This window comes from Sorex araneus, chromosome 4 (assembly GCF_027595985.1).
Source record: "Sorex araneus isolate mSorAra2 chromosome 4, mSorAra2.pri, whole genome shotgun sequence".
Lineage (NCBI taxonomy): Eukaryota > Metazoa > Chordata > Mammalia > Eulipotyphla > Soricidae > Sorex > Sorex araneus.
In genome coordinates, this window is record NC_073305.1 from 196557010 (window position 1) to 196581170 (window position 24161).

Below are 24161 nucleotides of genomic sequence, written 5' to 3' on the forward strand. Positions count from 1 at the left end.
GGATGGGGGAAATAATGGAGTTCTTGGTGATGGAAAATGTGCACTGGTGAAGGGATGGGTGTTTGATCATTGTGTCAAACACTTAAACTGAGAGAGACTTAAACTGGAAGGCTTTGTAACTGTTCTCAAAAAACAAAAAGTGAAAATTATTTTTTAAAAATTCTTGGCTCCGAAGCAATAGTCTAGCAGGGAGGGTGTTTGCCTTGCTTGCAGCCTACTCAGGTTCAATCCCCAGCATCCCATAGGGTCCCCCGAGCCTGCCAGGAGTAATTTCTGAGTGCAGAGCCAGTAGTAACCCCTGAGCATTACCGGATGTGGCTCCCAAACAAATAAACAAAAATTCACAAAATTTCTTGTCCCTCCACTACCTGGAGTTCAGTTGGCTGCCCCTTTCCCTGTCACCGCCCCTCCCTCTCTGGAATATTCTAGATCAAGACTGAAGGAGCAGCCAGCAGGCCTCTTTCTCTGTCCCTGGGGGCTCTGGGCTTCCTGATCTGATGATTTCCTTCCTTCCTTCACCCTCCTCCTCTTCAGGACACCGAACAGAGAGGCTGGAAATCTGAGGCTTGTTCCCAGGCTGTGGCCAGGCCTCAGGTCAGCAGCTGGGGCTGGGCACGGAGAACTCCACGGGACACCGGTATGGGGACGCCTGGGGTTCTGTGCCGGCCACGCAGGCCTGATTCATGGGCGATGAGACAGCAGCAGCCTGTGGCTGGCCAAGAGGCCCGCAGGGAGCAGGCTGGCGGCTGAGGAAATTTACTGCGTGTGGGAGCCGGGAGAGCCGCGCTGCACCTGAGCCGTAATCAGCCTGATTAGCTCAGCGCCTCGTGCAGGGAGCACTGGGTGGGGGTGGGGGAACCTCAGGGCGCGGGTAGCAGGTGGGGGCAGGTCAGCCAGCATCAGGGCGAGCCCCAGGAGCGGGGATGTGCTAATGATGTGGATGGACCCCACGGGTGGCTCACGTGAGTTGAGAGGAGAGAAAGGCGGGCACCTTCTCCGACTCCACCTCCGATTCCGCCTCTACCACCCGGGACCCACTGGGAAGACTAGAACTGGGAAAGTCTGCGATGAGCCCCTGCTTGGCCTGGGCCTGGCCCCCTAACAGCCCCACCAGGTGGCCGTCAGGCCACACCCGAAGTCCGCTTAGTCTTCCCGGCACGAGAGTGGATCCCTGCCACCTGATTTCTCGGGGAGCCACAGACTCAGGCTGGAGTGAGGATTTGCTCTTTGCAGGAAAGGAGAGGCCAGTGCCAGGCCTGACCCAGGGTTCCAGGGTTCTTGTCTCGCTCCCAGAAAAGAATTTCAGGAGTAGACAAGCAGTGAAGTAGAACAGATTTTATTTGGAGGGTATTTTTAGGGAAGGAGGAAGAGAAAGTGGGAGAGAGTGGAGAGTAAGAGAGACAGAGTAACGTGCTCAAGAGAGAACGCGGACTCTCCAAGGGCGGAGAGAGCCCTACACACCTCAGCATGAGACAGGAAAGCATGAAAGTCCACATCTCAAGAAGGGAGATGCGAGCAACTCCAGTGCTTGGGCACCGCATGTGCTCGGCCACGCGGGTGCAAGCAGCACACGGGCTCGGGCAGTATATGCGCGAGCTTCCTTCGCTCAAGGTGCCTTTTATAGGCTCTTCACGGGTTTTCTTGATTCGGAGATTCTGGAGTCTTCTCGGAGCTGAATAACTAAAGTTAATTGGATTAAAGTAGAGTCCGGGGGGCTGGAGAGATAGCACAGCGGGTAGGGCGTTTGCCTTGCACGCGGCCGACCCGGGTTCAAATCCCAGCATCCCATATGGTCCCCTGAGCATGACCAGGGGTAATTCCTGAGTGCAAAGCCAGGAGTAACCCCTGTGCATTGCCAGGTGTGACCCAAAAAGCAAAAAAAATAAAAAAATAAAATAAATAAATAAATAAAGTAGAGTCCGAGGATTTTGGAGGAGAGGAACGTCATGGGGAGGGGGTCCAACCTCCTCAAGGTCCACTGAAGGTCTTACCAGGTCTGTTTTCCATATCCACAGAGTGGATCAGTCTTAAAATTTTCCTTCCCAGAAGTGTTGTTAACCTAAGTTTCATTGCCAAGGGCCTTTCCCTCTCTACCTGCCTACATAACTAAGGTCAAGATTAAATGGGGGAGTGGGCTGGAGTGATAGCACAGAGGGTAGGGCACTTGCATTGCATGCAGCTGACCCGGATTCGATTCCCAGCATCCCATATGGTCCCCCGAGCACTGCCAGTAGTGATTCCTGAGTGCAAAGCCAGGAGTAACCTCTGTGCATCACTGGGTGTGATCATAAAGAAAAAAATTAAACGGGGGAGGGGGGCTGAGAGATGGCTCAGCGCACTGGAATACAGGCCTGGCACGAAGCAGCCCTGGGTTCAACCCCTGGTTCCTTATGGTCCCATGAGCACTGGCCGGAGAAATTCATGAGCACTAGATATGGCTAAACCCCAAACCCGCACAAAAACAATGTGGGGGAGGGGGCAGAGAGATGGCCCAGGAGTTGAGGCAGTGGCCTTGCATGTGGCTGACCCTGGGGCCTTCCCGAGCACAGCCAGGAGCAGACACTGGGCACAGCTGGGTGTGACCCCCAAAGCCAACAAACTAAGCAAAGTATCACGAGAAGGGGGGTGACAAACACAGAGGAAGTGTGTCCACCGCAGCGGGAGGGCGGCTCATGGCTGGGACCGCCTCAAGGGACTCCAGGGTTGGGACTGAGCACTGCAGGCTCCAGACTCAGCCCCGCCCTCCACAGCCCCCTCTGCCAGGCTGGCTACCAGCACACTCCCCCGGGGGGCTGGCCATGCTGCTGGACCATTGCAGGGACAGTCCTGGGGCTCCCCAGGTGCCCCATCCCCACATTCGAGTCACATTCGAGCCCCAGGCGCTTACCAGGGCCAACCCGTCCCTCGCAGGTTAGCGCCAGCTCCTGGCACTGGGCAGCCCCGCACCCCAGACGTGACAGGTGTGCAGAGAAGAGGCCCTGGTTCTTGGAGCACCAGCAGGGCTTGCCTGAGGCCGGAGCCCCCACGCACCCCGGGGGTCTCCTGTCACAGCCCTAACCCTGCCTCCACCCCGCGCACTCCAGCAATGGTGCAAACGCGTCTCCGCTGCCTCATTGACCTGGGGTGGGTCTGGGCCACACGCAGCAGTGCTCTGACACTGCTCTGCCGAGTTCCTGGGGGTCACTCCTGGCGGTACTCCGGGCCACTGCAGGTCAGGATGGAAGGCGTCTCCGGCGAGCAGCGCCCCCATTATATTCCACCAGACCCTCATGGACCGCCCGGACATGGGCTTCTGCCTCGGTTTCGCAGTTGGGGAAGCTGGGGGCTGGGGACACAGTGGGGAGAGCAGAGTGGCAGTGGGGGGCTGGACACACGCAGGTGCCCCCACGCCCGACACAGACCTCCCACACCTCCCCAGGGCCTGGGGCCTCTATTTTTGTGGGGTGTTTTGCAGGGCTGGGGTGGGGGGTGGCACACCGGGCAGTGCTCAGGGCTAACTCCTGGCTCTGCATTCAGGAATCTCTCCTGGTGGTGCCCAAGGGACCCTATGAGATGCCGGAGATTGAATTAGGGTCGGCCGCATGCAAGGCCAGTGCACTTCCTGTGTCCTATCGCTTCCCCCACTTTCTTTGTATTTTATTTTTCTTTTGAGGTTCCTTGGGGTGCTGGACCGCCCCCAGCAGTGACTGGGCCCCATGCACGCAGGCCAGCTCAGCCCTGCAGCCCTGCAGGATCTTGCCTGGACCCTGGGGACCTTTTTCTCTCTTTGTGCAGGGGTGAGTGGGTAGGAACTGGGGGTCACTGGGGTGAGGGTCAGTGGAGAACCGGAGCCTCCCTGCTGTCCTACTGAGCTGTGTAACAGGACCCTGTGGGCTGGGCTGGGGTGGCTTCTTTGCGTTATTTCTGTCATTTTTAAGTCCAGCGTCAGGTGCAGCAAGGCTGGTTTCTGCCCCTCATGTCCCCACAGGTCTCAGGCCCATCCTGGGGTCCCTCTGTCCCGTTCTGTCTCCTTTGAAAGACACTAATTGACAAGTGCAGGGTGGGGAGAGAGTCCTGGGTGAACAAGGCTGAGCTGGGATACTGTGAAGGTTAAGAAATGGGGCCTGAAGCCATCAACCCGCCCCCGGCGCCATCTTGCCGCACTCAGCAGTGAAGAAACCCAGTGGGCACCACAACACTGGAGAATTCTCCGGGCTCCATACCGAGCCCATATCTCCGGGCCCCCCATGAAGTAGGTGCAGTTTTCCTGCCATCTCCAGATGGAATCCCAGCGACCATGAGCTTCTACAAGCATGACTCCGGTATGTGGCTACAGGACCATTCCTCTGAAGAGCGCAGCCACAACCTTTCCTGATATACAAAGTGAGCAATGGAAAATAAATGATCTAGCGTCCGCCCCTGCCCAAAACTAGAGAGAGAGCGGTGACAAGTGGGGCTTTTCAGGATGGGGGTGGAACCAGCCCCTCTCTCTTCCCCACTGAGGCCCCAAGTTGCCGCCCACGACCGGCTCCTGGCTCCTGAATGTCCATGATCCCAGTCCATGATCCCAGAGGCACACAGACCAATCTAGGAACCCAGAGGCTTCTGGCAGAAATGCATCTGGACTTGGCATTGCCATGCTACCCCGGTGGAGAAAGGTGTTTGTCCCTTCTGCCTTTTCTCCCCGGCAGCGAGATGGCCGCCACCTTTTCAGAGCCTATTGGACAGCCAGGTATGAGACTGCAGTGACGCGACATGTGGAGCTTCACTGGGATGAGGAGTGGAACCGGCCCCTCTCCCCAACCCAACGAGGCCCCGAGTTGTCGCCCACGAACAGCTCCTGGCTCCTGAATGACCATGATCCCAGAGGCACACAAAATAATCTCGGAACCCATCAGCTTTTGGCAGAAATCCCTCCAGACTTAATACTAAAATATCAGAAATCCAAAATGTTCTTCATATCAGCAATAGAAAACAGATTATCTAATGATGCCTTTTCGGCAGGTCTGAATGTTGGGGGAAATTCCAAATAATAATGGTGGATGTTTTGTCGAAATATTGAATGTGATCAAAGAGGAGAGAGAGTAAGGTGGAAATTATCTGCCACATAGACGGGGGTAGGGATGAGACGGGAGGTATACTGGGGTTCTTAGTGCTGGAGGGTTTGCACTGGTGAGGGGATGGGTGTTTGATCATTTTATGACGGAGACTTAGACTGGAAAGCTTTGTAACTGTTCTCACGATTAATAAAAACAGGGCCTGAGGGACAGGACAGCCGGAGGTCACTGCCTTGCCGTCTGCCAGCCCCACTTGGTCTCACCAGGAGTGATCCCTGAGCACAGAGCCAGGAGTAAGCCCTGCACACCTCCAAGTGTGGCCAAAAAAATGTGTGTGTGCATGAGAGAGAGAGAGAGAGAGAGAGAGAGAGAGAACAAGAAAGAAAATGCATGGGGTCAGGGTCAGGGCTCACAGCCTCCTGGACTCAGCCCTGACCATCGTCCATGTGCAACGTTGCTTAACTGTCATCATCAGGAGAGGAGCAATTTCTCCGGTCAGATCCTGACTCTCTTGTCTGTCAGGGCTCCTTCCTAACACATCCCAGGCTGCATTCATCAGCAGATATCTTTGAAATGGGCTCTCTCCAGGGGAGGGGCAGAGATAAGGCCATTACAGTTTCCGGGGCACCAGTGTTCTGGATTATTATGGGTCCAATGAGCAAATGTCCTTGACCTTTATTTATTAGCCCTTGCTTCCCAGCAGATAAGGGCCCAGCCTATGGGCCGATTTCAAATGTTCCCCTTTTGTCTTTTTTTTTTTCACCCCTAGCGGTGCTCAGGGAACCATGTGGGATGCTGGGAATCAAACCCAGGTCGGCCACATGCAAGGCAAATGCCCTACCCGCTGAGCTATTGCTCCAGCCCCCTAAAATGTTCCCCTTTTAAAGTGGCCTTCAAATACAGCCACTTTCTGGGGGTCTGCAGGATCAAGCTTCCACGTAGAATTTAGGGGTCCCCTAACTCAACTTGGAATGGCCCCTGGCCCCCAGGGGCATTTGTATATGCGGCAGCTCATCCATCAACACTCCAAACGGGGGACCCCGAGAGGCAGACTTCCTGGGGGCCCCAGGCTCGCTGCAGCCTCCCTGTTCACCCAGGACCGCCCCCCGCCCTCCAACACACACTGCACTTGTCAATCAGTATCTTTCTTAGGAGACAGAGCAGGACAGAGGGATCCCAGGACAGACCTGAGACCTGTGGGGACATGAGGGGCAGGAACCAGCCCTGCTGCACCTGACACAGAAGAAGGGCAGCTACGGCATGGCCCTCAGCCCTGGGTGGGTGGGACAGACCCTGCAGCGGGTGGGGGTGGGGACAGGTAGGCCCGAGAGAGAAGTAGAGATCCCCAGGGAGAAAGTTCTGGAAAGTGAAAGGATCACACACAGCTGAAAGCACAGCAAGAAAAGGGAGTGTGATTGTCCTTTTCCTGTCCAGCTGTGATTCAGGGGTCACAGGTGTGGAGCATGGTGACAGTCACTGGTGCAGGTAAGACCTGACCTTGCAAAGCGGCCCAGAAGCAAAGTCTTGCAAGAAGAATAATCTGGGCAAAGTTTGCAAGAACAGTATATCAGCCAGCACAGGATGTTCGGTCTTGAGCCTCACTCGACCTCCTAGTCACGTGAGCCCTAGTCACAGAAACTGTCACGTATGCTTAGAAAGTCATCCTAACTGCAGCATCTAGCCTTGACTGGGATTGGACCACGGCAAAGCAGAGAAGGAGCGGTGATAGGCCAGTAATGCTGAGCTTCATGTGATCGGACTTTCTTGTAAGCCGGGACCCTTTGTAAAATATGTGCGTATCTGGAAATAAGGTGAACAGCCATCAGCTGCTCACGGAGGGTGTTTCTCCACACACTCGCCATCCTTCACCCCACGACTGCCCGGACCCAGTGCATAGCATGTCCGGGCACCATTGGGGGTAAAACTGTTTCCCAGCACACAGGTTCCTGGGCAGTTGCTTCTGCTGCTGTTGAGGGTCAGTCGCCAAAGCCCACTACCCAGTGGATGGATTGGTCAGGGTCCATCCTGAGTGGTTGGACAGGGTCTGTCCTGAGTGATTGATTAGACTCCACCCTGATTATTAAATGGAGCCTAATTAATTGATTGATTAGATCCATCCCAGCCAAGGACAAGGTGAATATCTGAATACCCCTGATGCTGTCGAGCCCGGGGCAGCTCTGTAGGGTGGGCATGAAAACACCCCAGGTAAGTCAACACTCGCCCCATTGCCACTGAGTCAGTTTATCAATACAGGAAGTCCCTGAGTTATGCATCATTCAACACTGATTATAAACTGGTTGACAGGGGACCTGGGGGGGACACCCCTGGCTCCCAGACATGAACGCAGAGGCTCCTTCTAGGACCTGGTCTTCTTCTGGTCTTTTCACCCACAGTCAGAGACTCCAGGGAGCAGTGGAGTTCAGGGAAGATGGACTATTGTTTATTCGAAAGCTCCAGCCCCTGAAGAAAGATATTTCCTGAGGTGAAAAAGATGAGAGGGAAATTGAGATCGAGAAGGTCAAAATTACTAAAACAGGGGCTGGAGCAATAGCACAGCGGGTAGGGTGTTTGCCTTGCACGCAGCTGACCCGAGTTCGATTCCCAGCATCCCATATGGTCCCCCAGGCACCACCAGGAGTAATTCCTGAGTGCAGAGCCAGGAGTAACCCCTGAGCATCACTGGGTGTGACCCAAAGAGAAAAAAAAAATTACTGAAACAATGTCAAGGTCCAAAGTTTTGGGCTTTTTTGTCATAGCTTTGTGGCTTTTTGGGTCACACCCTGCGATGCTCAAGGCTTACTCCTGGCTCTGCATCAGGAATTACTCCTGGCAGTGCTCGGGAACCATATGGGATTCTGGGATTGAACCCGGGTCAGTCACACGAAAGGCAAGCGCCCTCCCCTCTGTAATAACTTCCCAGCCTGGTCCAAAGCTTTATGATCACACAAAGGATCAATGAATGTTGGCATTGCATTAGCGTCTTGGTGGATGTCAGTTTGCTAGACAAAATAGAGCAATTCTGAATGTGTATAGCTTTATTGTGACTTTATTGTGACTATAAACCAGACTGCTGGAATTATACAAAGAAACTGATGAATGCATAGGCTTTGAAAGATATTTTCATGCACATATTGGTGATGTATTTTCTCAAGCAGAAAAAAATTTACATAGGGAAGTTCAACAAGATTTTTCTAGGCTTAGATCAAAACTCTGAGAGAGGACAGGAGCTCAGCACATTGGTGAGCTCAGCACATGGCTGACCCACGCTGAATCCCCGGAACTCCCTGTGGTTCCCGAAGCACCACCAGGAGTGATTCCCGAGCACAGAGCCAGGAGTAACTCCTGACATGGCTGGGTGTGGCCTAAAAAATAAAATAAAGACTCTGAGAAAAATAAAATTGGGACTGGAGAGAAATCACAGAGGTTGGACTCTTGCTTTGCACGCAGCCAAACCGGTTTTGATTGCTGGCACCACATATGAGACCCCAAACCATGCCAGGAGTGACCCCTGAGCACAGAGCAGGCATAAGCCCTAGGCACAGAGGGGTAAAGCCTAAAAATTGAGAAAAAGAAAAAAAATTTGGCGAAAGAAAGAAATAAAAAAGAAAGAAAGACCGCCAAGATGTGATCCCGGGGGCCGCACACATGTGCGGCCTCTCCGCAGCTGCGCAAGCGTGAATCCAGACCCAGCAAAACCTCTTTCGGCGTGGGCAACTCCTCGCAGAATGTCTCCAGCCTGAGAACTAAGCCTCGGCCCCGTGCCCGCCCAGGAGGGGAAAGGTATTTCTCTCTCTCGCCTCTTTCTCTCCGGGGATGAAGGGCGCGGTGGCCGCCATATTAAGACGACCACAGATTGGGTTTTCAAGCCTGCAATTATCTAATATCTGGAAGAAATCTCCCTGGACTTCTTGTTAAAGTACAGAAATTCAAAACCTTATTTGTCTTCACAGTAGGTCTGAATCTAGTGGGGTACTCCTAACAACAATAGTGAGGTTTGTGTTGAAATATTGAATGTAACCAAAGTAAACAGAATGTAAAATGAAACTTATCAGTTACAAGGTAGGGGGTGGGGGGGCGGGATGGGAGGTGTACTGTGTGGGTTTTTTTTTTTTGGTGGTGGTATATGGGCACTGGTGAAGGGATGGTTGTTTCAGCATTGTATAACTGAGACCTAAGCCCGAAAGCATTGTAATCTTCCACACGGTGATTTAATAAAAAAAAAAAAAAGAAAAAGAAAGAAAGAAAGAAAGAAAGAAAGAAAGAAAGAAAGAAAGAAAGAAAGAAAGAAAGAAAGAAAGAAAGAAAGAAAGAAAGAAAGAAAGAAAGAAAGAAAGAAAGAAAGAAAACAAAGAAAGAAAATTGGAATAAAATAAAATTCTGGTCCCAACTACAAACCAGTCTATAAAGTGCATCCCATCAAGGAATATAAAGGCGATTGTGGGCGTTAAGACAAGAGGTAGGATAGAGAGGCAAATCCTAAACATGTTCCGGGTGCATAGTTGACAGTTGTCTATAGGTACAAATGCCACTGGAAAAAGAATCAGCCAGTTGCTCCAGCTATTTGACAGCTGCAAAGAGAGTAGATCTTAAACATCTCATCACGAAAAACAGATGAACAAGTGTGGTGACTACATGTGGCGAAGGATGTTAGCTGGATGGGAGGTGAGCATGGGCTTGCAGCGTGGATCAAAGCATGACACTGCTGTCCTACAATGCATCCATCAAAGCATGACACTGCTGTCCTACAATGCGTCCAGAGACCTGTATCTGGGCTAAGACAGAGGAGTAAATCCAGGATCCCTGCAGGGTACTGGCTGGGCATCTGGACGGCGGAGCCACGTTATGTTACATAGATGAGGCATCAGGACTGTGGGAGGGAGCAAATGGCCCGTGTGTGGATCAATGACACCCACGGATCGAATGAAGTCCATGAGCCCAGGATGGACATGGAGGCCTGGGAGGAGGAGGGGGGAGTAGTGCCGGGGAGGACCCCGAGGAAGGCAAGACTGAGCACCTGGTGTCCACGCAGATGGCCAGAAGATGGAAAGCCTGAGCTGGGCAGACGGGAGAAGCAGGAAAACCAGGAGTTCGAGAGAAGAGGGTTCCAAGCTTGTGGGGGGTGGGGGGTGACCTTTCCCCAGGAGCCAGGGTCGGCCAGACCAGCTCCAACCAGTGGAGACTTGGTTGATCTTGGTTGATCTGTGGAGAACAAAAACTGAATTGTAATCCATTCCCAAGAAAAAGAAAAACATGGCCAAGATGGGGCAGGCAAGGTCAGGCAGGGGATGTGCTGGCTGTTTTTTCTTTTGTCTTCAGACCGGAAGTATGTGCAGAAGCAAAGACAGGGCATGATGTGCAGGAGACTAGGGACTAGGGGGCCGGTGCAGGTGCTGGGGCGTGACACCCAGCACAGGGAGGGGGGAGCCTCGCAGAAATCCCAGGGGGTCCCGCCTTAGGGATTCTGTCTCGATCTGACATCTCGACTCTGTGCCCACTGTGGGGTTTGCATTCCTTCCTTTTGATTTTAATTGTATTTCTTTCTTTTTTGGTTTGGGGCTCACACCCTGCGGTGTTCAGGGCTCCCTCTGGCTCCCTCCGGGGACCCTACGGGGTGTTGGAAATTGAACCCATGTCGGCTGTACGCAAGGCAAGTAAGTGCCCTGCTCCTCCTTTTGATTTTTAAACATGGCATTAAAATATTTATGTGGATGAAAGAGGCCGTTAGGAGCTCTACTAGATTTTGCACAGGGGCTGTGTGTGTGTGTGTGTGTGTGTGTGTGTGTGTGTGTGTGTGTGTGCGCACACAGCAATCTGCACATTTCCTAGAGGGACGGGTGGCCTCAGTCTCCGGTGTAGAACAGACACAGGGCCTCGCTGACTGGCAAGAGCAGGCCACGGCTTGACAGATGCCACACCAAACCCAGAAACAAGGTTAGGTGCTGGCCACGGGGGGCTGGGTGAGTAATGGACCAGTCCTGGCGCCTGTAGGGTTCAGCAGGGTCAGAGCGCCCTCTGGTGGCTGCATGGGGAAAAGGCCGCTATGTGCAGAAAGTGCCGCAGGAGCTGTTAGTTGGGGGTACTGAGTCTGGGGGGCGAGGGGGAGACCACCAAGTTCTGAGGAAAGAGTGATTGACAGTTTTAAATGTCTGCGAGGCCCCGTGGAATTTCCCTGGTTACTGACCCCAGGGCAGCCGGGAGGGACACAGTGCAGGTGAGCGTAACCAGTATTCTGCCATTGAGAGAGCCAGCATCCAGATGGAAATTTTAGACGGGAACTTGGCTTAAGGTGTGTTTCCCCACACACACCCCAACCCAGCACTCTTACTTGCTCTTCTGGCCTAAAGTGGAAGCCAGGAAACTTCTTTCAGGGAATTTTACCTGCAGGACCCATAAATGGAAGTTAAACCCTGTGTGTGATGAGGAAGGTGGAAACTGGGCTGGAGCAATAGGACAGCAATAGGACTTGCACACAGCCGACCCGGGTTCACATCCCATACAGTCCCCTGAGCACCACCAGGAACAGAAAAGGAGAAGATGTTAGTGGTCATAGAATCCGTCTCATCATGTTGCTAAGCAACAGCAGCATCAGCACCAAATACTCTAAGATTCTAAAGAAGCTGAGAGTCAAGGAGAAGCCAGGGAGGAGGATTTTGCTGGGCCCGGATGTTGTCTCTAGCACACAGCTGCTTTCCTGTGGCCCCTGTGAGTATTGGCAGGGATTAAAGGTACGTAAATTACAGTGTCTCCAGAACAGAAAGCTTAGTGGAGAACCAGAAACCATTAAAATTTAAAAAGAAGAAGAAGAATGGAAACCCTGTTGTTGAAAAGTAAAGTAACTGAACATAAACCTCTGTGCCACAGGCTCAGTGGCAACCCTGGAGTAGCAGCTGGCATGGCAGGAGCAGCAACAGGCCCCAAGATGAATAAATACAAGTGATCAGTCCAAAGAACCAGAGAGGGCATGGGACTGTGCACAGGGGCTCTGTGTATTGGCAGGGGGAGAATGGTGCCCTGTGCAGGGCATTTGCCTTGCATGTGCCTGGCCCAGTTCAATCCCTGGGACCACATAGGGTTCCCCCAAGCCTGAGCACAGAGCTAGGAGTAAGCCCTGAGTATTGCCAAGTTTTCCAAAACAACACAAAAACATGAAGTCGGAGAGATACTACAGCAGGCTCTTCAAGCGGCCAAACTGGGTGCCATTCCCGGCATCCCTGTGGCCCCGAGCGTGGCCAGGAGTGATTTCTGAGTGTGGAGCCAGGAGTCAGCCCTGAGCACTACTGGATGTGGTCCCCCAAAACAAACAAAAAGGCACTCAGAGGAAAAGTCCTGTAGGAAAATGAACAGACATTGAGGCTGGAGACGTGAGGTCAAGCCGAGCAACACGTGTAGAAGGGGGTACCCCAAGGCGGAGCCGGGTGGAAATAGCATCCTAAAGTGGAAGGGCTTCCCTTGAGCTTGTGGGGGGACCGGGCTCGTGAGTGACATGGTATCAAGGAGACTCTAGAAGTTTCTCTGCCGCAGACCCAGGTACAGAGTCTCGAGTCCAGAAGGAGAACATCGGGGCCACACTTGGGGAGACGGCAGGCAGGACCCCTGGGGCAGAGTGAGATGGAGAAGGGTGCTCTGCACAGAGGAAGAAGCCCTCAGGGATGGTGGGGTGCGCCTGGGAAGAGGGTCAGCTCAGACTGACAGAACAGACACGTGGCCGCCTATGTGACCACGGAAGAATCATTGCGTGGATTTCCATAGCGGCTGGAGCGTCCACTAAAGAGGGAATCTGTCACAATGGCTCAGAGAGCTGTTTCCATGGGCCAAGAACCCATTCTCGGTTTGAAGTCTGCAGCTTGGCCCCACACACTGCAAGTTCTCATGCCTCTTTGCTTTCCCGCTTCTTTCTACATTCTCGTGGCACATTGTGTGTGTGTGTGTGTGTGTGTGTGTGTTTGTGTATGTGTTTGTGTGTGTGTTGGGTTTTATTGCTTTTTGGCCCACCCACCAGTGCTCAAAAGTTACTCCTGGCTCTGTACTCGGGAATCACTCCCAGAAGGGACCACATGACACTATGAGGTGCTGGGGATTGAACCCGGTCAGCCACGTGCAAGGCCAGCATCTTCTCTGCTGTATTATCTCTCCAGCCCCTCTTTATCTACATCAGACAAGACGAGAAGGGGAAGGTGTTTCTAGAAAATGCCTCCTTATCCTTCTGGCACATTAGATGCCAAGCTTCAGGCTCAGGTCACTCGTTGCTGTATAACCCAAACAAACAAACAAACACCACCCAACATTTCTGCACATCCTGCATAGATCATTTTAAACATTTATACTTGTCATTGTAAGTTCAAGGACAATTTTATAAAAATGTGAATTTCATAATGAGGAAAGGAAGATGAGAGATTTTAAATGGGTTGGCCCCGAACAGCAGAGAGGATGTATTGGGGAGTCAGGGCTCTGTCGATTATTCACTGACTGAGGACCAGAGAGACAATAGCGGAGGTAAGCGCTGGTCTCGCACATGCGCCATCCAGTTTCCATCCCGGCACCACCTGTGGTTCCCAGGCACCACCAGGGGTGATCCCTGAGCACAGAGCCAGGAGTCAACCCTGTGCACCACTAGGTGTGGTCCGCCCCCACCCAAATAAATACTTTATAGAATAACCAGACAGAAAATCAATATGTATGTAAGAGACTTGAACAACCTCACAGTGATTCATTTAAAATTTTTTTTAAAAAACAATTTAAAAAGAAAAGAGAGAGAGATACTCGGTCCCATGATCTACGTCCTCCCCAAGGCCACGGGGACACAACTAGAATGGACAGGAGGCCACGAAGCAAATCTAAATAAATTGGAAAAGATAAAAACCAGCGAAAATGCTTTTTCCAATGACCAGAGGATTAAATTGGACTCTACAAGAGCAAGAAAGGTGGGAATCCCCTCAAACATTGGAGCCATTGGGGAAAAATGAACATCCGCAACATCTAGAACTGAAAGCAGGAATTTCCATTCTTTGGTTTTGGGTCACACCCGCCCGTGCTCAGGGCTCACTCCTGCAGACTCAGGGGACACTATGGGGTGCCAGGGACTGAACCTGGGTTGGCCACGTGCAAGGCAAACGCCCTACCCACTGTGCTATCACTCCAGCCCCCCAAACCAGGTATTTCTAAGGAACACTAGGGTCCGTCTTTGGAAGGCGTCTCTCACCAGGGAAACAAGAAACAGTGGAAATGAATGAAAATGACAAACACAGACATGGCAGTGGATGGGGCAGCGGGCAGTGAGGCCTGCCTGTGACCCCCTGCTCCTGTCCCCTCTTCATGTTCAATGACATGTGGGGAAAATCACGAGGATTTGAAAACAAAAACAAAAGTGAAGGCCAGAGCAATAGGGCAGCGGGGAGGGCACCTGCCTTGCACACTGCCGAGGCGGATTTGATCGCCGGCATCCCATAGGGTCCCCCGAGCACCACCAGGAGTAATTCCTGAGTGTGTGAGCCAGGAGTAACCCCTGTGCATCACCGGGTGTGACCCAAAAAGCAAATAAACAAAATAAACAAATAAATAAATAAGACTGAACCTTATTACTTTTTTTTTTGCTTTTTGGGTCACACCTAGCCATGCACAGGAATTACTCCTGGCGGTGCTCAGGGAACCATATGGGATGCTGGGATTCGAACCCGGGTTGGATGTATGCAAGGCAAAGGCCCTACCCGCTGTGCTATTGCTCCAGCCTCAAGACTGAATTTTTTTTAAGTTTTTTTTTTTTTTTTTTGCTTTTTAGGTCACACCTGGCAATGCATAGGGGTTACTCCTGGCTCATGCACTCAGGAATTACCCCTGGCGGTGCTCAGGGGACCATATGGGATGCTGGGAATCAAACCCTGGTCGGCCGCATGCAAGGCAAACGCCCTACCCGCTGTGCTATTGCTCCGGCCCCCAAACTTTTTTAAGTCTTAAATGTTCTGTTAAAGCCCCGTGACTTCACCCTCGACCCACCCTCGGCGCCATCTTGCCACATTCAACAGAGAAGAAGCCAGGCGTTCTGGTGAGCAACTCGGCCGGAGAATGCTCCGGACCTGAAACTGGGCCAGCAACACCGGCGATCCGGACGGAGGAGGTGCAGCCACCACACCTTCTCCAGATGGAGCCCCGGCGACACTGAGCAACAACGAACACGGCTCCAGGATGCGGGACTGGGACAACACCGAACCGCGTGGCCATTAACGCGGCCATGCAACCTTTTCTAAAAACTGAAAACATACAATCTTTTAGTGGAAAACTAGTTATCAAATGCTTCCTTGGTAGTAGGGCTGTCTTTTTTGGGGGGAAACTCCAACAACAATAGTGAGTTTTGTGTTGAAATATGGAACGTAATCAAGGTAAAGAGAAAATGAAGTGAAATTCATCAGTTATACAGTTGGGGGGGTGGGGGTGGGGGGTATACTGGGGTTTTTGGTGGTGGAATATGGGCACTGGTGAATGGATGGGTGTTTGAATATTGTATAACTGAGACATAAACCTGAGAACTTTGTAACTTTCCACATGGTGATTCAATAAAAATTAAAAAAAAAAAAAAAGCCCCGTGACTTACACAGCTATTCATGTGGGTTTAGACATCCTCGCTCCCAGCACCCATCCCGGCGCCCATGTCACTACCCAAAGTCCCTCCCATGCCCGGGCCCCACCCCCAGACTTGACCAGCACGTTTTCAAGATTGGTTGCTGAAATTTAGGCATCTTGTTTTCAGTGCTGTGCGCTCTGTAATTGAATATTTAGCTCTGCTGCTGCTTTACACCCCTGATGCACTCGGATCCCTGTGAGCCCTGCACCCCGATGCTCCCCATCCATTGACCATAGCTCCTCTCTCCCTCCCTGTCTCTGTCTCTCTCCCGATCCACTGGGGCCAAGGGTGATCTCAGCATCTCCCCTTCTTTGTTTCGTTTGGTTTGGTTTTGGGGTCACACCTGTCAGTGCTCAGGGCTTTCTCTTGGCTCTGAGCTCAGGGATCACTGCTGGCAGTGCTCAGGGGCCCCTATGGGGTGCCGGGGATGGAACCCCAGTAGGCATGTGCAAGGCCAGAGCCTTCCTGCTGTCCTATCGCTCTGGCCCTGCCTCCCCCTTTCAAGCACCAGGGAATGCTGTTAGTCCAGAGACTGCTCATAAGTGAGATGAGACCGCATCTCCTTCTGGCTGACTTCCTTTAACAGTTCCATCCATGTTGCAGAGAATTGCAGGGTTTCATCTTTTCTTAAAGCTGAAAATAAAACAAAAAAAATTTCAAGTGGCAATTAACAGCCGGGTCCCAGTTGGAGCGTTTCCTAAGCACAAAGCCAGGAGTCAGCGCTGAGCACAGCTGGGTGTGGCCCCCAAACCAAAACAAGAACAACAACGTGGAAATTAATGAAGTGGGGGGAAGGCAGTGGGGAAAGCCACAAAGCCTGAAATGGTTCTTTGAAAAGGCAAAACCGAAACCAAAACAACCACAAGCCTGATGAATCTTCACAGCAAAGCTGACCAAGACCAAGAAAATAAGGGAGAAGATGCAGATGCCCAAGACAAGGCAGGCCAGGGGTCAGCACGGAGCACAGCAGAGTGGGGGCGAGAGGGACTGGGGGTGTCAGTCAACAGGACAAGGGCCCACCCCACCCTCACGCCCCGCCCCACCTGTCTCCATGAAGACTCGGTTTCAATCCCCTTGAAACACCTTTTTTAATTAATAATTTAAGATTTACCAGAAACAAAAGTCCATGCTGGAGGGATTCACTGTTGACTTCCACATTTAAGGAAGAAATGATACCAACTCTAGGAATTGATACTTTGTCTTTAGGAAGTAGAGCAGAAAGAGGAATGCCCCGGTGGGGGGCAGAGCGATATGGGGTGGGCACTTGCCTTGCATGTGGTCGCCCTGTTTCCATCCCTGGCAGCCCACAGGGACCCTCCGAGCCTCATCAGGAGTGAGCACAGAACCAGGAGTCAGCCTGAGAACTGCTGGGTGTGACCCCCAAATAAAAACAAACAAGCAAGCAAAACAAAAGAATGCCCCTACCTATTTATGAGATTAATATTACCCTGATTATTAAAAAAAATAAAAATAAAAACTACAAGCATTAAGGTGCTTGCCTCAGCTCAATTCCCAGCATCTGCCAGGAGTGCTCCCTGAGCACAGAGCAGGAGTGCTCCCTGAGCACCAGCGGGTGAGGCCCAAAAAACAAACCAAAACAAGCAAGAAAAACAAACAGAAATCTCTCGGGGATGGGATAAGAAGAGGAAGAATCAGAAACAGGAAGTTTTCAGGGGAAAACTTGTACATGTACATGTATACACACATGCACACGCACACACACATTCACTCACATACATGTATGCACACATGCATATGCACACAGGCACAAACACAGTATGCACACACATGCATACACACATGCACACACAAATGAACACATGCATACAAACACATGCACATATGCACACGTACACACATGAGCATGCACACACATGTGCACATGCACTTTTCAGGGGACTTTTCAGGGAAAGCCCAGGCGGGAGCCCCGAGACTTTGGCAGAGTCTCCCCCACGCAGCCTCACGTTTCCATGCTGCAGAGCCCCAGGCCCATCGGGAAGCGATCCAGTGACGGCCCAGCACTGGGAGCGCAGAGAACATTCTAGAAACATCCCAAGAGCACCGACTTCCAACTACAGCTTAGGGACTTGACAGCTGGTTGCGAATCATCGATAGCAGGAACCCACCGTCTGTGCAGCTCCCGGCAACGAAAATTGTGAGGGATGTGGAGGGTCACATGGAGTCTTCATGGGACTGTTAATTACACGCATGGACAAAGAGTCGGTGACCACTGTGAGCACAGCTATGATAACGGCCCCGTGTGATCTGAGAACAAAGGAAACGCAAGAAGGAAGTTTGGAGGCAGGGTGGGGGTGAGGGTGCTCAGGTAGCAGATCCCTCTCACCTGGGTCACGCCCTGGGTTGGCCCTTGGCACACAAACACACGGTTTCATGAGTGGGAGATTTTGTTTGTTTTGTTTTGTTTTGTTTTTTGGTGGGGAGGGTTTGGGTCACACCCAGCGATGCTCAGGACTTACTCCTGGCTCTGCACTCAGGGATCACTCCTGGCGGTGCTCAGGACCCTATGGAATGCCGGGGATCAAACCCAGGTAGTCCCTGTGCAAGGCAAACGCCCTCCCCGCTGTACTATTGCTCCGACCCCGTTTTGGGTGTTTGGTTTATTGTTTGGTTTCAGGCCCACAACCTGCAAAGCCCAGGGATGGCTCACGCCTCTGTGCTCAAAGATCACTCCAGGCGGTGCTCGGAGAACCAGATGGGCTGCCAGGGATGGGGGTTGAACCCGGTCGGCCACGTGCAAGGCGATCATCCTACCTGCTGTCTTTTCCCTCGGCCCCCAAGTGAGTTTTACTGCTGTTGTTGCTTTGTGTTTTTCAGTCCATCTATTCCCTTCTCCTTTTGGGGTTACACTAATCGGAGATCACACACATTTACTCACAGGGGCCAGAGAGCACCTGCTCATTGTGACTCGGGGTCCGACTGCCAACAGCCCATGTGAGCAGTGCCAGGACCAAACTCAGGCCTTGACACCACAAGACAGGCGCTTTGCCACTGAGCTATCCCAGGCCGTGCATGTGTGCATGCATGTGTGTGCGTGTGCATGTGTGCCTATGATTGTGTGTGTTCATTTGTTTTTTTTGTGTGTGTGTTCATTTGTGTGTGCATGTGTGCCTATGTTTGTATGTGTATGTTCATTTGTGTGTGCGTGTGTGTGCACACATGTGTGCGTGCTCATGTGCATGTGTGTGTGCACGTGTGCACGTGCATGTGTTTGTATGTGTGTATTCATTTGTGTGTGCATATGTGTGGGCTGGAGCGATAGCACAGCGGTTGGGCGTTCACCTTTCACGCGGCTGACCAGAATTTGATTCCTCCGCCCCTCTTGGAGAGCCTGGCAAGCTACCAAGAGTATTGAGGAGAATATCGAGCCTGAGCGGCAGAGCCTGGCAAGCTACCCGTGCGTATTGGATATGCCAAAAACAGTAACAATAAGTCTCTCAATGAGAGACATTACTGGTACCCGCTTGAACAAATCGATGAGCAACGGGATGACAGTGACAGTGACAGTGCATGTGTGTATGCATGTGTGTGCACACGTGCGTGCATGCTCATGTGTGTGCACACATGTACGTGTGCATGTGTGCATATGTGCATGTTTGTATGTGTGTGTTCATTTGTGTGTGCATGTGTGTAAGCATGTGCATGTGCATACTGTTTGTGCCTGTGTGCATATGCATATGTGTGCATATGTGCATACATGTATGTGAGTGAACGTGTGTGTGCGTGTGCATGTGTGTATAATGTACATGTGTGAACGTGTGTGCGTGTGTGTGTACATATGCATGTGTGTGTGCGCACATGTCATTATTTGTCGAAATGAATCCTTACGCAAACACACCTCTGCCCCGTCGAGTGCCCTGGCTAACATCCCCAGAATAAAGTCCGAATTTGCTTTAGAGGCTGCGACAGCTTCTTTGCCTCACAGGATTCTAAATCAGGAACGCTCAAGGGAGTCCCACCTGCCACCCCTTTCCCTGCCCCTTCCCTCCACCCACATGCACCCCAGTCCTGTGAGGAGCATCCAGAGGAGCCCTATGTATTCCCCAAGACTGCACCCCACCCCCAGCTCCTCTGACATGCCCACACCAGATTAGGTGACTCAGTGCAGAGGCCAGAGCACACACCGAGTGCTCTTTAAGCTCTGGAGGCAGGTGAGCTATGAGCAATTAGTCAGTGTGATGACGCCTCCTCCAGAAGCCCTCCTGGTTCCCACACCACTGAGTCCTTCCAGGAGATATCAAGCTCTACTTTTCCTGCACTGTGGTGGCACTGCCCATGACTTGAGGTGACACATTTTGTTCCTCTATCTCTCTGTTTCCCCATTTCAGCAGGTGAGAATCAGATCGGGTTGTGTTTACAAGCGGGGTGCTCAGGAAAGGTCCAGAAAAAGGAGACCCTATGGCAATGACCATGACCCCTCGGGGGGACAATGGGCAGGGTCACACCCTGCCACCTGCTAGTTAGGTGATCACCACTGCACCTGTCTGTGACCCCACCCAGCAGACTCACTGGCTGGTCCTTTCAAACTTTCTACAAACCCTCCCTACCCGCCTCTCTCAGTTCCCCGGGGTGCTCAGATGACTCCCGGCTCTGCACTCAGGGATCAGTCTGGTGGCCCGGGGGTCCCCGTGTGGTGCTGGGATCGAACCCGGGTCTGGCACCAGTTGTGGTGCTAGAACAGAAGCCAAGACAAACCCTCACACTCCCAGCTACTCTCTGAGCTGGCCGCTGCCCCAGCTCTGTGTCCACCCCGACACCTGCCTGAGGAGCTTGGAAGTTGGGGTGCAGATTTGAGTAATGATGCTTGGTCCCAAAGGGTCATGGGTGGGATGGCCTCTGTGACTACTTCACTCCTCTGGGCCCAGGCACTGGGTATTCCCCACAGAACACCCTTCCCTGCATTCTCCACCTGCAGCCCCTTCCCCCCCTCCTAAATGAAACCGCCTCCTGGAAGTCCGCACAGACCCTCCAGGACCTTTCCCTGGCTCCCACCTGATTCCCCCCAGGACCCCTATCAGTTAAGGGTTAAGTCGTGTGAGGCCCCTGGGCGGCCACCCTGCTGGGGGGTCTGCAGTGGGGCTCTCCCCGGTACCCAGGGCCGGTTGCACGGGGGAGGGAGAGGTCCGGGCGGGCAGGGGGAGGCGGAGCCTGGGGCTCCAGGCAGGACGGAAGTTGCAGAAATACATTAGTTTCAGTTTTGCTTCTTTCAGAGCCCAGCCTCCGGGGGCACCCGGGCCGCAGGGCCCCCCCCCACCAAGACCCGGCCCTGCAGCTCGGTAAGGGGGCTGGGGGCGCAGCAGGGGGGTGCCCCGCGGGAGAGGGGGAGGGGAGGCGGCCCGGGCAGGCGCATCTCCCACTCCCTCCAGCTCTCCGGTCCCTGCAAGTTTGGGGGGATTAACCCAAGTCACCGCAACAAGTCTCCCCACCCAGAGCTGGGTGGCTGTTTCCAGGTGCCCCCCCCCCTCCACCCCGCAGACTCTGGCCGCAGCAGGGAGGGCCCTGGGGGGACCCTGGGAGTCAGGCGCAGGCGCTGGGACCCCAAGAGCCAAAACAGGAAGGAGGGGGCAGGGAGCTGTGGCCTCCGAGCCAGCTCCGCGGGAAAGGCAGGAAGGGGGTCTGCACCCCTCCCGGGGTCTGCGAGGTCCACGGCTGGGTGGGGCTTAGGCTCCACTGCCAGGCCTCAGCCGCTCACCCACCCCCACCCCAGGTCCACTGTGGCCACCGGCCGGCAGGGCACAGTCCAGCCGCTGACCCAGGAGCCAGGCCCATTTCCTGAATGTCCGTCCGCTCGGCTGGAGCCCAGCCGGAAGCCTCCGCGCCGTTCAGGTGAGCGGGCACCTGGCGGCAGGGGGGCGGGGAGGGGGCGCTGTGGCCCTGCCCTCTGACCCCGCCCCTGCCCGCAGCATGTTCTCCAAGGCGGCCCCCTCCCTGCTGGAAGCCCTGAGCAGCGACTTCCTGGCCTGCAAGATCTGCCTGGAGCAGCTGCGGACGCCCAAGACGCTGCCGTGCCTGCACACCTACTGCCAGGACTGCCTGGCGCGGCTGGCCGAGGGCGCCCGGCTGCGCTGCCCCGAGTGCCGCGAGACCGTGCCCGTGCCCCCGGAGGGCGTGGCCGCCTTCAAGACCAACTTCTTCGTCAACGGGCTCCTGGACCTGGTGAAGGCCCGTGCCCGGGACCTGAGCACGGACAAGCCGGCTTGCGCCCTGTGTCCCCTCATGGGGGGCAGCGGCGCCGGGGGTCCGGCCACCGCCCGCTGCCTGGACTGTGCCGACGACCTGTGCCAGGCCTGTGCCGACGGGCACCGCTGCACCCGGCAGACCCACACCCACCGCGTGGTGGACCTGGTGGGCTACAGGGCCGGCTGGTACGACGAGGAAGCGCGCGAGCGCCAGGCCGCGCAGTGCCCGCAGCACCCCGGGGAAGCGCTGCGCTTCCTGTGCCAGCCCTGCGCGCAGCTGCTGTGCCGGGAGTGCCGCCTGGACCCCCACCTGGACCACCCCTGCCAGCCGCTGGCCGAGGCCGTGCGCGCGCGGAAGCCGGGCCTGGAGGCGCTGCTGGCGGGCGTGGACCAGCACGTGGCCGAACTGGAGGCGGCGCAGCGCGGGGAGCGGGAGGCGCTGGCGGCGCTGCGGGAGCGGGCGCAGCGCGTGGGCGCGCAGGCCGAGGAGGCTGCCGAGGGCTTCCTGCGCGCCCTCCTGGCCCAGAAGAAGGAGGTGCAAGGCCAGCTCCGTGCCCACGTGGACGCCGCGGAGGAGGCCGCCCGGGCGAGGCTCGGGGAGCTGGAGGAACGGGAGGCGGCGGCCAGGGCAGCGGCCGGCTTCGCCCGCCGGGTGCTGAGTCTGGGCCGCGAGGCGGAGATCCTCTCGCTGGAGGGGGCCATCGCCCAGAGGCTGCGACAGCTGCAGGGACCCCCCCGGGCGGCGTCCCCCAGCCCCTACCGGCTGCCGGATCTGCAACTACACCCCAGCCTCCAGGACCCCGCCTGCCAGTTCCTGCTGCTCTCCTTGGAGGAGCCTGAGCCCCCCAGCGCCGGGAGCCTGGCCGGCGCGAAAGGCGAGGGAAACAAGACCGAGAAGCCGAGCGCAGCCAAGCCCCCGAGTCAGGAGAAGACCCCCGATGCCGGGGCCCAGACCCCGAAAGACGGCAGAGCCCAGACACCCCAAGACGAGTCTGAGAGAGCCCCGACACCCCGCGGCGGCAGGGCCCACAGGAAGGGGAAGTTCAAGGACAGGCTGAAGTCCGTGTCCAGGGAGGTCAGCCCTGCGCCGGGGCCCAGCCTGGAGGGCACCGGCCTGTTCGCCAGACCCGTGTTCTCCTGCAGCTTCCCCACGCGCATGCCCGGGGACAAGCGTTCCCCCCGCATCACTGGGCTCTGTCCCTTCGGGCCCCGGGAGATCCTGGTGGCCGATGAGCAGAACCGGGCGCTGAAGCGCTTCTCCCTCAACGGCGACTACCGAGGCTCCGTGCCGGTGCCCGAGGGCTGTGCCCCCTGCAGCGTGGCCGCCCTGCAGGGCGCCGTGGCCTTCTCAGCCACTGCCCGGCTCTACCTCATCAGCCACGACGGTGAGGTGCGGTGGCGCCGGGCGCTGAGCCTCTCCCAGGCCAGCCACGCAGTGACCGCCATGCCCAGCGGTGACCGGGTGGCCGTCAGCGTGTCTGGCCACGTGGAGATCTACAACATGGAAGGCAGCCTGGCCACACGCTTCATCCCCGGGGGCAAGGCCAGCCGTGGCCAGCGGGCCCTGGTGTTCCTGGCTGCCACCCCACAGGGACACTTCGTGGGGTCCGATTGGCAGCAGAATAGTTTAGTGGTCTGCGACGGGCTGGGCCAGGTCATCGGGGAGTACCGGGGGCCGAGTCTTCATGGCTGCCAGCCGGGCTCCGTGTCTGTGGATAAGAAGGGCTACATCTTCCTGACCCTCCGAGAGCTCAACAAGGTGGTGGTCTTGGACCCCCAGGGCTCACTGCTGGGAGATTTCCTCACGGCCTACCATGGCCTGGAGAAGCCGCGGGTGACCACGATGGTGGACGGCCGCTTCCTGGTTGTGTCCCTCAGCAACGGGACCATTCACGTCTTTAAGGTTCGAGGCACTGACAGTTAAAAGGAGAGGGTGGGGGCGGGGGTCTGGGCTGTTGGGGGAGCTCGAGCCACTGACAGTTAAAGGGGCACGGGGGAGGGGCATGGGGGCATTTCCGGAGTAAGGAGGGTACGGTATGTGCCAAGGTGCTCAGCCCTGCTGGTGGGCAGGGAGATGCCAGGGCAAGGCTGGCCCGGTGCCACTTGCTTTGGGGTGACAGTGCTGCTGCCACCTGGTATTTGGATTTCTGAGACTGATACATGTTTGTCCTTTGGAACTGTCCCAGGTGGGGACTGGACGGGGGTGCCACAGAGGTGACGCCTCGAAGCCAGGAAGGGGGGAGACAGCCAAGCACCCAGGTTCCCCCAGACTGGGTTTCCCTGTTGTGCAGGCTCCTTCACCAGCCTGGTAGG

General features: G+C 54.8%; 1 protein-coding gene across 1 annotated transcript; it reads left to right on the top strand.

The window, feature by feature from the left end:
• The first annotated feature begins 20861 nt into the window (after positions 1-20861).
• TRIM56 (tripartite motif containing 56) lies at positions 20862-23772 on the top strand. Its single transcript, XM_004622770.2, has 3 exons — positions 20862-20945; positions 21377-21495; positions 21573-23772. Exons 2-3 carry the CDS (start codon positions 21446-21448, stop codon positions 23770-23772), a joined length of 2250 nt encoding a protein of 749 aa, XP_004622827.2. The 5' UTR covers positions 20862-20945; positions 21377-21445.
• Positions 23773-24161: the final 389 nt, after the last annotated feature.

What these genes read in the sequence shown, in the direction of transcription:
- TRIM56 (XM_004622770.2), top strand. Translation starts at nt 21,446, where the DNA reads ATGTCCGTCCGCTCGGCTGGAGCCCAGCCGGAAGCCTCCGCGCCGTTC. An exon ending in GAAGCCTCCGCGCCGTTCAG is followed by an intron (nt 21,496 to 21,572) that starts GTGAGCGGGCAC and finishes CCCTGCCCGCAG; the next exon opens with CATGTTCTCCAAGGCGGCCC.